This window comes from Clarias gariepinus, chromosome 17 (genome assembly GCF_024256425.1).
Source record: "Clarias gariepinus isolate MV-2021 ecotype Netherlands chromosome 17, CGAR_prim_01v2, whole genome shotgun sequence".
Lineage (NCBI taxonomy): Eukaryota > Metazoa > Chordata > Actinopteri > Siluriformes > Clariidae > Clarias > Clarias gariepinus.
Window position 1 is genome coordinate 17261221 of NC_071116.1, and position 14784 is coordinate 17276004.

The window sequence follows — 14784 nt, forward strand, 5'->3', positions numbered from 1 at the left end:
GTTTTTGTTTTCTAAACATAATTTTTTTTTTAAGGATAACTTGATACCTGCAGATACCCTGATTCAGTAGTAGTGCTTTTCTGGAGCACCTCATCAACAATTCTCATGGTGTGCTGTCGTCAAAATTATTAACATGTCCCAGCTCAGCATGCCTAAAATAAACCATAAAGCACTGGAAGCCTTAAAAACACTGCCATTAATGTTGATGTTTCTCTCTCTCTCTCTCTCTCTCTCTCTCTCTCTCTCGTGTGTGTATCAGTTTTTACCCACTCTCAGAGCAGGGGGTGAGCACTTTACAGGTGCTGTGTCCGTATATGACTTCTACGGATAGAGAAGCACTCATCGCTCTGTCCATTGCTGAACTGCTCAACTGGCAGGAGAGAGAACAAGACTGTGCACAAAGTAAGTTTAATCATTTCACCGTTTTTTTTTTTTTTTTTTTTTAACATTACATTTACACACTCATCAGAAACCAGCTATGTATAATCCCAGACCTCTTGGGTTTTTAGCAGCTCACTCAGTGTGGTACTAGTGGTAGATGACTAAAATAGTTAAATATATAGGCAGAAAACAGGTGTAGTTTAGCAAATGTTACTGCACTAACTCCATATGCTCTCAGATTTTCCCCATTTTAAATCACCCTCAGCTGATATTTTCATCCAGTATCTGCGTACCTTTATACATAGTGCTGCTGCCATGTGATTGGCTGATTAAATCATGGCATGAATTTGCATGTACATTAATATTATGACGAATGAGGAGTGTATACAAGAAGGACGCTGTGGACACACTAAATTTCTGCTAATTAATTTTTATTTGTTCTCCTGCAATTCTCCCCCCACATGTCTGAAAGCAACATAAAATATTTTTTTCGATATACAGTAAATACCCAAGAGCCTTTAATTAGATGATTATTTAATATTAAAATCTGGCAACGGTTCTTTATGCCAACCGATGCAGTGAGGAGCTTCAACAATCGTCTCTTAAAATGTATCCTGTGGTCATGGAAAAGATGTTACTATGTTAGCTAAGGGTCAAATTATTGACCTGATTTGAACGAAGAAAACAACGTAAGAACTGTCTAAATCCTGAAAAAATAGTCCTGATCTGTCAAGTTCGAGAAGATATATGATCAGGTACAGATCATGTATGACCATGATCAAAGATCACTTAAACCTTTTGAAGTCATAAAAAAAGAAAAAAATCAACAGTAGAATACACAGCTACAGTATGTTTAATAGTAAAAGTAAGAGCATTTCCATAACAGTGCACCAATCATGCATACTGACCAACCATCAACTTTACAGAAGAAATATGCTCAGTAAGAGCATTTCCACATGCACAATGTGATGAACACGCATGATGGGCCTAAACAGCCGTGTGTCCATAAGAAAACAACTTATTAATGAAGTTAAGAACAACAAAAAGGCTTTAACTTGCCAGGGAGCATAAATATTGGACTTTAAAAAAAGGTCATGTGGTCTGGTAAGTCCAGACTGACTCTATTCCAGAGTGAAGGGTGCATCAGGGTAAGGAGGGAAAGCATGAAGTGATGCATCCTCATGCTTAGTGCCCATTGTACAAGCCTCTGGAGGCAGTGTTGGGATCTTTAATTGGTCAGACTCAGCAACATTAAATGGCAATAAAATGAAGTTAGCTGACTACCTTAATGTACTGATTGATCTGGTTATTCCGTAATTTTTTTCCTTCCCTGATGGCATGGGGATGTTCCAGGATCACAACGGAAGTATTCATCGAGCTCAAATTGTGAAAGATTGGCTCTGGGAGCATGAGGAATAATTTTCACATATGATTTGGCCACCACAGAGTCCTGACATTAACCGTCTTTGGGATGTGCTGGAAATAACCGTAAAGAGAGAATGCACTCTGGACGGAAATAAATGTTGTGATGTTGCATAAGGTGGTGAAAACCTTGGCATGGAGAATAAGCACTGTTAACAAAATTAAAGGGTGGCCTAACATTATATTAGTGTGCGTGACGGTTTTTGGCAAGGGAGTGTAGTATAAGCTTAGCCGAACAGTCCAGTATTCATCATGGCAGTCACACGGTTAGTGTTCTGTCATGTTTTGTAAAGGCATACATTTTTTTTTTAATATATATTAAATCTTATTCCACGGAATTTAAACAAAAATGAACCCAGAAGATTGTCCTGTGTTTGGTGGTATGTCTCTTAGGTGTTTGGGCGTGTCTAGCGGTGCTGAACTGTTGTCTGCAGGCTGAGACTCCTGTTGAGGAAGAGATACTGCTGGCTGTTATGGCCACCATGTTCGAGTGGCGCAACAGCAAAGAGGAATGGTTTCTCTTCAACAGGTTTGTGTACTGGTGTATAATCTAAGCAAAGGATTCACTGGTGTAATGACTGATCCTGTTTCATAAATGTACACTGTATAAGGAAGACAACTGCGCACTCCCGTTGTGCTGCTTATTCAGCCTCTAATCATGTTTGCAAAAGAACAATATGCTTAAGCAAGCTGTGAAACCTCTAACTTTTTAGCTTGACTTTTCAGTTGCTGTCATGCTGTCTGCCATAATCAGTCCCTTGCTATTACAGAGATATACCCTTTGTTTATAAATCCATTTACATAATTTCTTGGACCACAGCATGACATTTTCACAAGAAGAAGACATGTAAAGATCTATTATAAGACTTCATCGTTTGATTTTGGAAACAGCTAGATGTATTAATTATCTTGTTCAAAGGTTTGAAAAATATTCATTCTTCTCATTCACTCAACCTTAGTGACCTGGGGAAGGTGTCTTCTGCACAGCTGGCCCTACCTGTGGAGATGATGCGTTTCCTGTCTTGGCTGGTGAACAATTCTCCCACAGTCCTCTGCAACACTCACTGGGACTTTCTACTCTGTTCTATGCTGGCTTGGCTAGAGGTAAGTTGCTCCTTGTTTGTTGTTAATAGTTGTTTTGTCAATATATATTTTAGAGATTTGTTCTCATATGTGTTTGTACATGTTCTTGTCCGTAGACTGCCTGTGAGAGCAGCAGGGCATTCTGGAACCCTTGTGTGCAACAGTTTGTACAGGCTAACTGTGGGCTGATCATCACGCTAAATGAGTTCTTCACAGCGCCACCTGCTGGTGTAATGGAGCAGCTCCCGTCTGATCTCAGCTCTGAATGGCAGGAGTTCTTCATGGAGGGAATCCACAATCTGCTGCTGCCTCTGCTGATCAAGATTCCTGGTGAGTCCTGCTTTGTTTACAGCTTATCTGGCTTCATATGAAAGGTGTTCTGGGTCAAACTGGAGCGCAAAACCGATTGACATTTACAGAAGACTTCAACCACAGTACGACGATAAGACTCTTAGCCTTAGTAAAAAAAATTGAATGGTCCGAGGTGGCTCTAAGTCCACTGCAGCTCTTTGACGTTGACGTAAAGATAAAATGAGTCAACGCCTGATGCTTGAAGTCGACATACAGTGGGGCAAAAAAGTATTTAGTCAGCCACCAATTATGCAAGTTCTCCCACGTAAAAAGATAAGAATGCCCTGTAATTTTAATCATAGGTCTACCTCAACTATGAGAGACTATAACAGATGCCATTAATACAGATAATGAGTGGCGGACAGAGGAGACTCTCAAACACACCACCCGGGCAACGAAGGAGTGGCTTCGTAAGAAGCATTTCAAGGTCCTGGAGTGCCTTTTTTGCTTATTTTGTCTCTCATAGTTAAGATATACCTATGATAAAAATTACTGGCCTCTTTCGTCTTTTTAAATGGGGAATCTTGCACAATTGGTGCCTGACGAAATACTTTTTTGCCCCACTGGAACTTGTCACAAACTTTCGGTAGAGACGCATCTGTCTGTGGGAACTGTACACGTAATTCATAAACACTACTTGCCCATTAGAAGACCTCAGCGTTATGGCCACATTCCCCATACAAACCCAACATTACTACATGGTAATTCCACATGTTTGGGCCATTAAAGGAGTTCCTGGGAGGCCAGTGTTTAAGACATAAAACAGACGATCTCATCGTGCCTCCAGTGTACTGGGAGAATTTGATGGTATCCAAGCACTAGTGAAACACTGGGATAAGTGCATTAGTGTAGCAGGGGATTATATGGAGAAATAATGAGAGTTTTAAACTCATTACTGTGAAATAATTATTCAGTACAATCACAAGTCACAGTTTAACTTAGACACCACTCGGATTGTCTTTCACTCTCACTCTCTCTCTCATATATATATATATATATATATATATATATATACACACACACACACACACGTGAGTGTGCGCGCGCAAGTGTATATATGTGTCCTGGTATATTTATACATTTTACAACATAAAATAGAACATAATGTATAATTTGTTTACTACAAACCAGTTGATGTTGGACAAAATTCATGCCTAGAGTCTCGTCTAAATCGCATTCATTTTCATTTTGACAAGTTTTAGTCCCCATCTGTTGAGTCAGAAACGTGATGGAGCTGTGACAAATTCAAGTCTGTGCCTCATGCTGCCCTTATTTTATCAGTTCAGTTTTATTTTTTATCTCGTACATGAGTGAAGTGTAAACTCCACTGAGATTACTACCACATTTTTACAACTACTAACATCAACCTTGATAAACATAAATATATCAGGTATTCACGGTCTTATGTCATGTTTTTAGGTGAATATATTTGTGTTGGCAGATCGCCATCAACAAATTGGATTTAGTAGTGTGAGTTTATGTTCTCTTTTTTTCTGGTTTTTATATGCTTTATATATATATATTGTGTGTGTGTGTGTGTGTGTGTGTGTGTGTGTATATATATACACACACACATACATACCCTGGACATTACCATTCTTTTATTACCATTTATTCTAACTCCATTCCACACACAAATTACATAAATATATACCTACTCGTACAGCTGCTCTTATTGTTCTATATTTCTTTAAATATTATTCATATATTTTCTATATTGTGTATTTTTGTTGTACAGTTATTTTATTTTACTTTAATTTTGATATTTTATTTTATTCTTTATTAGTTAAATTTACCCTTTATTTAAATTTTCATATTTATTTCCTATTTCTATTCATATTTTTTTATTTTTAGGTCACGAGCAGTTGTCTAAGCATTTCACTGCATATCGTACTGTATAAAATTTAAATTTGAATTTTATATATATACACAGTATATGTACATGACATGCAGGTAAAAAAATTGGTATGAACACCCTGTTAAATGGGGTGCCAATCTCATCACAAGGCACAATTATGCACACAGTCACACACTCACTCACACACCATATGGGAAATTTGGAAATGCCTGATGGTCTAATCTGCATGTCTTTGGACTGTGGGAGGAAACCAGAATTCCCAGCGTAAACCCACCAAGCATGCGGGAAAAAATGCACACTCCACACACAGAGAAAAGTTAGTTTATCATAAAAATATAAGAGGCAGTCATGTTTCAGAATATAGTTGTCTAGAAGACGGGTGAGTTCCCCTGCGGTTGGATCTTTTTAATTAGCGTTTTTCTAGCAAATGGATTTCTTGATATGGGTAGATGGTTAGCAGTACTTTTGTTACTTATGATTTTTTTATGGAACTACAGTGAAACCGCGGATTGCGAGTAGCACGGTTTGCGAGTGTTCCGCAAGACGAGCAAAGATTTTTAATAAATTTTGACTTGGAAAATGAACAAGTCTTGGTTTACGAGCACTGAGTATCATATATCACGCATGCGCTTCTTGTTTTGAATGTCATGATCACAACTGAGCCAACGTTTTTTCTCTCTTGCGCTGCGAAATTGTGGATAATCGTCTCCCCTGCTGGGTCTTAGTGCGTCTCTTACTGGCATAATCAACATCCGTGCAGGCGTGTACTGTTTACTATAACACTGTGACCACGTGTGTGCACGTAAAACATTTCAGCTCAGCCTGCTCTTTGTGTCTGTGTGCATCATTGGACACCATGCCCCACCCACACACACACACACACACACACACACACACACACACACACACACAGACACAGACACTCTTTCTCTCTGCTCTACACAGAAACACTGCTTTGTTGCGATTCTTTTCAAAGGTAAAGTGCAGGTTAATTTGTTTTATTTTTACTTTACAGCAGTGATTCTGTTAGTGTGTCGCTCAATCGAGTGTCATTAGAGAGATTTCTTGTTTATTGTCCTGATAAACCAGTGTTTCTATTGTGTGCGCGCGTGTGTGAAAAGAGTGAAGATAGGGTAACTGTTTAAGACGAGAATGGGCAGAGGAGAGCTTACTTTAGATTCACACACACCTGTGCGCACAAACGGAAACACTTATTTGTCGGGATTTATTTTTACTCCTTTTTTAAGGTAAAGTGCAGGGTAATTTGTTTTATTTTTACTTTATATTTTGTGTTTTTATGTATAAATTTTTTTGGGCTGTGTAACGAATAATTTGAGTTTCCATAATTTCTTATGGAAAAATTCTATTTGGTTTACGAGTGTTTTGGAATACGAGCCCACTTCCATAAACGAATTATGCTCGTAATCCAAGGTTCCTCTGTACTTTATTATTTATTAACTTTATTTATTATTCATCATGGGGGGAAAATAAAACAACTCTTTAAAACATGTTTTGGAAGTCTTGCAGTGTTATATATTTATTTTATTCATCAGAACCCCTGATGAGGCTGCAATTTATTCTGACACTTTGCTTAAACTAGCAATCTGAACAGCTATCATTGCTATGAATAGCTGGAGTACTGAACACATGGTGTGTTTTAGTGCTGCTTAGACTCATATATGCAAATGATGTTTTTTGTTTCACCCTGAAGATTGCTGGTCTTAAAATTAACATTCAGAAACTGTTGCAAAGCAGATTTTTTTTAATGCCACAAGCATCAATGCTCGAGTAAATCTAAGCATGGTGTTTTGTTTATTGTAGTGGAGTTTTCTGAGCCAGATGAAGCGGTGTTCCCCGTGGCTGTGGTGGAGGCGGTGGGTGAAGCTCTCAGGCACATTCCTGTCCACCTGCTTACACACAACACACTTCCAGCTCGGTTTGTGGCAGACCAGAGGAGCAGCCTGCCTGATGCCCTGCAGACACTGCTGAACACACTCGCACCGCTCCTGCTGTTCAAGAGCCGGCCACTGCAGCTGGCTGTCTACCACATGCTGCACAAGTAAGATGGGGGATAATCATTATGTAGATGCATTTGAAGTGGAGCAAGAGCAGTTCAAAACAGGAACATTTATGCAATAATGTGTAATGCTAATGAAGGCAGTAGTTCAAGATGTAAGTGTTTTCATGTTATTCATTATATTCATGTTTTGTTTTTTTTTTCCTTCTTCCTCCATCAGGGTAATGCCTTTACTACCTGAAAGTGACAGCGAAAATGCAAGCACTAAATCTGAAGATGAAGACGAGGAAGAGCCATCCTTGTAAGACTTGAGTCTGTTTTTCTGTGCAATTTTCCAGACCCGTTCTAGAACTGAAAACACATCAGTAAAAGTCTTTCCATGTGTTTAGCATTTTAAATTTTTGCATTGACGTGAGACTTTTAAAAGAAATCAAAAGGTCACAAAGTTATGAGTGTAATGATTGTGCTATAAAGAAAGAGATATTTGTTAAAATAAAAAATAAAAAACCCACCTAAACTTGTGTACTTTAAAACATTTCAGCCTTTAACTGAAAACAACACATTAATCAAAAGATATCCCAAGGGTTGTGTTTATACAGAGCGCAATTGAACAAAATCAATGTGAAACAACTTTACAGTCCTGCTTTTTTTGATTGTTTTTTTTTTTTTTTTTGCAGGTCTCCTCCGGCTGCTATTATGAGTATACTTACAGCAGCAGAGGAGTTGGTGGAGAATATTTTGGGTAGTGTAGAGGTGGGCGAGTTTGCCGTTGTGCAGCCTCTCAGCATGGAACACTGTTGCATCCTGGGATATCTGTTGTCCTGGAAACTTCTTCTCATCTTCTTTAAGGCTGCACCATCGCAGGTATGGCACCTGTCACACTCAGAGGCTCAGCTAGTCTTTTTTTGCCTCCACTCACATGATATTTATTTTTTAGTTGAGTGCAGATTTGCATTTCAAACAGATGAGCATTTATGTGCTTCTCTATTTAATGTGGTTGTAAGTGGGTTTTACTCATCCTCTTGGGATGATGTCGTGTTACAGCTGCGTGTTCAATACTGCCTGCATTTAAAGAAGACGCGTTCACTGCATAAGCTGCTCCTGCACCTGTTTCGGCTCATGCCCGAGAACCCGACTCTGCCTGGGCAGCTCGCAGAAACAGCCAGCAGAGAGCCCAAAAGCTTCTTCACCGAGAGCCTGTCTCTCTCCCTGCATCGTGAGTACATTCTTATTTAGGTTCATGTTCAAGCTCACTTATCACAAACACAGCCGTGAGGACTTAAAGGCTGGTTTAAACTTTCAAACATGCCTCCAAAGACGTCAGTAGGTAAGAAAAACATTCTGAATAGAATGTGGGATGGGCAGTTTGGAGAAAGTGCTCCTCAGTCCAACACAACCAGCCATTAGCGATGTATAGAAGGGCGACAGCATCAGCTCTGCATCTTAAGAGGCTCTCATCAAAAGCATTCAGCTAATCACCACAGCAGTGTTGGGCAGAAGTGTCACTTCAAGTAGGAAAGCTATGACTAGCCTGGTGATAGCGTCTGTATATTTTAAATCATAGTAGATTATGTTCATTCATTTATCTGCAGTAAAAGTTGTATTATAGTTAGTGTGGCTTTGGACTGGGAAATTCCTTAACAATATATCTAGTTAATTACAGTAAATTACACATTTTTATTTATGAGGTTTGGCAGGCGCCCTTATCCAAAGCGACTTGAAGAAAAGTTTGAGTTGATAAAAACATTCTGAAACTGGTTCACCAAGTTATTTTTTTACCATCAGTACTGCCAGTCCGAAAACACTTGAGAGATAAATTTTTTTAAAATTTATTTAGTTTTTATTTTTTTATGTATGTGCTTAAGGAAAAGGTGTCGTTTGAAGACCGCCAGTGACTCAGCTGTTCAGACATCTAAGGGAATCTCATTCTATAACCTCGCTGCCAGAACAGAAAAGATTCAAGCTGCAGGCCTTCCCTTTAGCCTGAGAAATGGTAGAAAACCAGTCGAGAAGTGCTAAAGCATTGAAGGGAGCAAGGTGCAGTGCAGGGCGTGATTGAGTTACATATGTCTTCGTTGTCTGCTTAGAGACACTTGTCTTCAGCTATTTCAAGGAGTTTCAATATTTAGAGACAACTGGCTAGCCTAGTGTATTTTAAAGAAAAGGTATTATAAATTGTTTTACTGAATTAGTATTTCTTTTTCTTTAATGAAGCTAAATTACAGTTGTAACATGTAGTCATTTAGTTTAAACAGTCTAACACTTTTTTCACTTGTTTGGTACATTGTACACTTTGAAAACCCTTCTGATAAAGCATCAAATTTTGGCGGAGTATACAGTATCTTCAGCTTTGTGTCCTCTCACTTGTGTGACAGAGATGGACATCTCGCAGTCTGAGGTTCCACACTTGGCCTGCTCTGTGTACTACAGTGCTCTGAAGGACCTGCCAGCCATGGTGCGTCTGTGGTGGAACAGTCAGGAGAAGCGTGTGGTTAGCACTGTGGATAAATTCACCAGCAAGTATGTGAGCAGTGTGCTGTCGGCGCAGGAGATCGCCTCGGTGCAGTCCAGCACGCAGACCTTTGACAGTATGACGGTGAGACACAGCACAATGAAACGGAGATCAGACGTTCACATCCTGTGACAAACACAATAGAATGGTTTATACTAAACTTTAGCTGGTGGAGGTTTGTTTGGAACTGCTCTGAAAAAGAACTGTTCAATAAAACATAGCAGCCGGCAGCAGTACTACTTTGATTCTGTCTCGGTGCTTACACACTTGGCGTGTGCTCAGAAAGACTAGTAGCATTAAAGTGGCTTGCCTTCACCGAGCTGGAAACCGCTATTGGTTTGCATTACGAGCACTCAAAACCTTTATGTGGGTCCAATATACGGTACGTACAATTCGATTTAAATGCACAAGTGGTGTTTTATGAGAAATTGAGTGCATTTATGTGGTAGTTGGCTGCTTTCACGCTACAGTCTCTGGCCCAGACCTGAGTACGCTTGACCTTAAAGTTCGGTACAATTGCGTAATACAGTATGAACACTGTCGTATCATGCCTCTGCCTGAGTGCACTATAGTGTGCTTGAAACCACCATTTCAAGTGGACCCACACACCGATCAAATGAAATTCGAAAGCTAGTATACAACATCTAAATCCAGAATTAGGCTGCTGTATAGAGTGTGACATCATCAGCACCGTCTGTCTCCTTCTATATATGTTTTTTTTTTTTCCCCAAAAAAAATTCTAATTCTAGATGCGTCCAAATTGAAGTTATACTTGACAGGGTGTTTAGCCATGTTAAGTGTGATTCTAAACCGCAGGGACCTAAAATGTTCCATTCAAAGGTAACTGTGGGCGGTGTACGGTGAACAACAGGTGTTCACTTCAAAGGGAATGAAAAAATTCTCATCAGTCATTGCGCGGAAAAAATGTTATATATTTATCATTATTATCGAGCATGACGACATATTAAAAAGACACGTTTTACTTGAATCAAGAAATCCTTAGTATTATATAGGCTCGTAATCATTAAAAAATGTCTGTAATGATCTTTAATCAATTATTTTTATAATTAATCAATAATTTATATACATTACAAGTTAAGCACATTTTAATTTTATGTTTTATAATGATATCAGTTTTTTTTTTTGGTTTTGGAGTTTTGTCGAGGAAAGTTCCCTTCACCGACATTCCCTGCAAACGGAGCAGGCAGTAGGGAGCGCCCTGTGAAGTACACTTCCGAATGGAACGCAGCCAATATTAGGCATAGTGTGAACATTGACTTCCTTTGTTGTACTCTTTTTCTCTGTGTTTCTTGGCGCCACCTGCTGTATCAGAGCATACAAATATGCAAGTGTACTCCGGTACAGAACAACATACATAATGTGAATGCTGGTCACAGAGATTGGTTCGTACCATGCCCAGGTACGATTGCTCTGCCCTTCACAATCGTGCCTAGTATTAAAGAAGCCTTAGTCCACAGGGTGCTAAGAAAAGTGGGTGTTTAATGTGCATGCACATTTAAGTGGTTATGTTTATTTAGTAAATCTGTGGCTTCTTGGCTTCCATATTGCTCTAAGGGCCATTTGAAAGAAAGTCAAATAAGAATGTGCAATTTCAAAAGCTGATTAAACACAGTCTATTAATATTAGAACTACATCCCACATAAAGCCTCACTTTGTTTCCATATGCCACAAAATCATAACTGTAATGTGTTATGTTTGTGTTATATCCTGTTTTCTGTTAAAAGAAAGCTTTCTCTCGCATTATTCAGAGCTGTCCGAATCATTTTATTACAGATGTCACCCTGAGAACTAATACCACCTGAAGACTGTTGAAATGTTCTGTGTACCAATAAAATTCATGTCTGTGTTTCCAGGTCAAAGCTCGCTCTGCCACGAGAGAGGTGATAGCGACATACTCTGTGGATGATATTTTTATTGAGCTAGTGATCCAGCTGCCTCAAAACTACCCTCTGGGTTCCATTATTGTGGAGAGTGGCTGCAGGGTCGGAGTCGCGGTTCAGCAGTGGCGCAACTGGATGTTACAACTTAGCACCTACCTTACACACCAGGTATTGTAGGACCAAATACCAGCTTTCATTCTAATGATTGGATGTCGGAAATGATTATTTTGCAGTCTCTCCCTCAATTTTTACCACCATGCATGTCCAACACTGTGATCAAAAGTTTGTGAAAAGCCTTATGTGATTGTAGAGCATTCAATTTTAGATTTATTCTCCACTTTACTATAATAATTTGCGGTCGCAAATCAAGTAAAATAAATGATAGCTCTTAATTGACAATTGCTTTGGCTAAAGCAATCAATTTTAGAGTGATCTATAGCTTTAAACATTTCTATTATCTTGAGATATGAATTATGAGGGATGAAATTTCTCCTGAATGAAGGTGTAAAACCAATTGACATTGACAGAAGACTTCACGCCCAGTGTAATGAGATTCTTAGGCATAGTGGTATGCAAATGTTTCCTGAGATGCCAGCGTTTCTGACATTAAGCAGTCAGTCTGATTATGGCTCTGGAGTACTGAGAAACATTCTAACGTGATGGTATCCAAGCACTAGTAAAACACTGGGATAAGTGCATTAGTGTAGCCGGGGATTATGTGGAGAAATAAAGAAAGATTTTACTCTCATAACTGTTGTTATTCTGCACAATCAAACATCCCGCTTTTGACTTGAAGACTTCTCATAGTTTTACGTGAAACACAACTGTCTCAGTATTTCATGTTTAAATTCAAACAATCTTTCATTACATTCAAACAATCCTTACACATTGTATGTGACTGTGTGTACTGGTTATGCTGTGTGTAGAACGGCAGTATTATGGAAGGTCTGGCTCTGTGGAAGAACAATGTGGATAAGCGTTTTGAAGGAGTTGAGGACTGCATGATCTGCTTCTCCGTCATCCACGGATCCAACTATTCGCTTCCTAAGAAAGCCTGCCGTACCTGTAAGAAGAAGTTTCACTCTGCTTGTCTGGTAAGTATCATATCCCACTTTAAATGCTGCGTAGATGTTAAATTTATTTGTGTATAAAAGGACTTTGTGTATAAGAATTCTCTATGCTTTTTTTTTTTTCAGTATAAATGGTTCACATCAAGCAACAAATCCACATGCCCGCTGTGTAGGGAGACGTTTTTCTAACCTCCAGAATGGACTTTGAAGCAAGAAATATGCTTAACAATAATTTGTACAGAAAATTGTATACGTAATTTTGGTTAAGATAGAAGGTGTTTTGGCAGAAAAGCCTGTTTTAGGAATCAAGACAGGCACTGACTTTACCACCTCTGTCTTCTCATTAAGAAAAAGAGTGATAAAAAGGACTCAATAAAACAGCCTGAATTGGATCCATTAATTCAGACCAGAGGGACTGACATTGCATCCAAGCTACAGTATGTTTATTTTCCTTAATATATTGATTGGGCTGGACCGCATTATCTTGACTGCCTTGTTATGACTGATTCACTTTGTTTTATAAAATCCTGATGCTCATCAATGAACTTTGAAAAAACTTTATTGCATATTCTGCGATCACCTGGAGAGGATTATCCATGAAATCATAAATATATAAACTTTAAATTTCCTAAAAAATATTTTTGTGTTATATTAATCCCTGTGGGTGGCATAGTAGTTAGCGCTGTGGCCTTGCACTTCCAGGGTCAAAGGTTTGATTTGCGCTTCGGGTCTGCGTGCATGGAGTTTCCATATTCTCCTCGTGCTAGGTGGGTTTCCCACGGGTACTCCAGTTTCCAGTGTGTAAGTGTGTGCCCCCGTTGGATTGGCAACCCATCTATGGTGTACCCTGCCTCATGGCCTAAACCTCCTGGGATAACCTCTAGGCCCCCAGTGACGGATAATCGGTGTAGAATATGAATGAATGAATGAATCCCTGTTCTGTTTTGACTGAACTTTGAAGTTTGCCTGTATATTAGAATGTTGTGTGGGACCATGCTTCTCCATTGTTCAGAACAACTTTATTTTTCTGATTTATAGATAATTTGTTCATTTATGTTTCTGTATTCATTTGCATAGATTCTGCTGCCCTATTAATGTAGAAACTCTTAATGCGATTGAAGACTCATATTAAGTCAGACATGCTTTTATCCAATGCTTTTATCTTCTCACCAAGGGTACAATAAATCGATTCTTAATCATGATAACAGCATTGGTCATAGCAATATTTGACTCATGGAAATGCTGCTAAAACCATTCATCTGAAGGACATGCTTTTTCTCGGGCAGAGTCACGCTGGATCTGAAGCCTATCCCAGGAACACTGGGCGAGAGACGAGAATATACCCCACACACATCGCACATTTATTCACACTTGGACACAATTTAGCACAGCTAAATCCACCTACCGTTATGTTGACTTGAGAAAACCTACACAGACATGGAAAGAATATGCAAAACTCCACATGGTCAAAGTAGAACACTGAGAAAGTGGAGATTAAATATATAGTCTTTTAAGATAACATGCCCATATTACAGTAATGTAGCATTTCAAAGCATTTGTCATTTGCAAGTGTTTGCCAAACAAATTGATGGTTTTAATAAATGTTATGAAATTCTTTGCAAAAAAAACATCTGCTCTGGAGGTCTTCATAATAGTGAGACATGACAAAAACTTGTAGTCAAATCACAGCTGAACAATCTGCTATATGGTAATTATTTGATAGAGGGCATCAGTGAGGATCTGTAAGCCAGATAAATAAATAAGATAAATAATATTCTGTTCCTGTTCATCCTGTTAGTGTCTATTCACCACAAGTTTCTTATAAACTTGCTCGGGATTTATTTTAATGTCCAATTGATGACATTGACACTCCTGGCTATTTCTGAATCCATTACTGTATTGCAGTTTGAACAATTAGTGTATTGGACTTTTTTTTTTTCTTGTTAGTCACAGAACTACACTGCTTCTGATAGATGTATTCATGTCGATGTGTATATAGGTCAAATGCTGTAAAATGGCTATTCATCCCATTATTTTACCTTTTTAAGGTCAACTTATTTAAAAAAAAAACTTATTGTATTAAATAGTAGGAAGTGCTTAATTAAATGTTTAAGCCACAACAAAAAACTGATAGAGAAATTTGGGGTATTAATGAAAGTTTATTATCCAGATAAAAGACAATTTGTTAA

At 38.6% G+C, this 14784-nt stretch overlaps 1 protein-coding gene across 1 annotated transcript in view; it reads left to right on the plus strand.

Moving 5' to 3' along the window:
- The window catches only part of ltn1 (listerin E3 ubiquitin protein ligase 1), a 29158-nt gene extending 15358 nt beyond the window's left edge, over window positions 1-13800 (plus strand). Inside the window, exons 19-30 of the mRNA XM_053516260.1 lie at window positions 260-402; window positions 2197-2332; window positions 2763-2907; window positions 3003-3216; window positions 6917-7154; window positions 7333-7413; window positions 7790-7976; window positions 8157-8328; window positions 9488-9708; window positions 11499-11693; window positions 12452-12619; window positions 12722-13800. Of these exons, the coding sequence (XP_053372235.1) occupies window positions 260-402; window positions 2197-2332; window positions 2763-2907; window positions 3003-3216; window positions 6917-7154; window positions 7333-7413; window positions 7790-7976; window positions 8157-8328; window positions 9488-9708; window positions 11499-11693; window positions 12452-12619; window positions 12722-12784 (1963 nt within the window). The 3' untranslated portion in view covers window positions 12785-13800. The remainder of the gene's footprint in view (window positions 1-259; window positions 403-2196; window positions 2333-2762; window positions 2908-3002; window positions 3217-6916; window positions 7155-7332; window positions 7414-7789; window positions 7977-8156; window positions 8329-9487; window positions 9709-11498; window positions 11694-12451; window positions 12620-12721) is intronic.
- The last annotated feature ends 984 nt before the right edge of the window (window positions 13801-14784 follow it).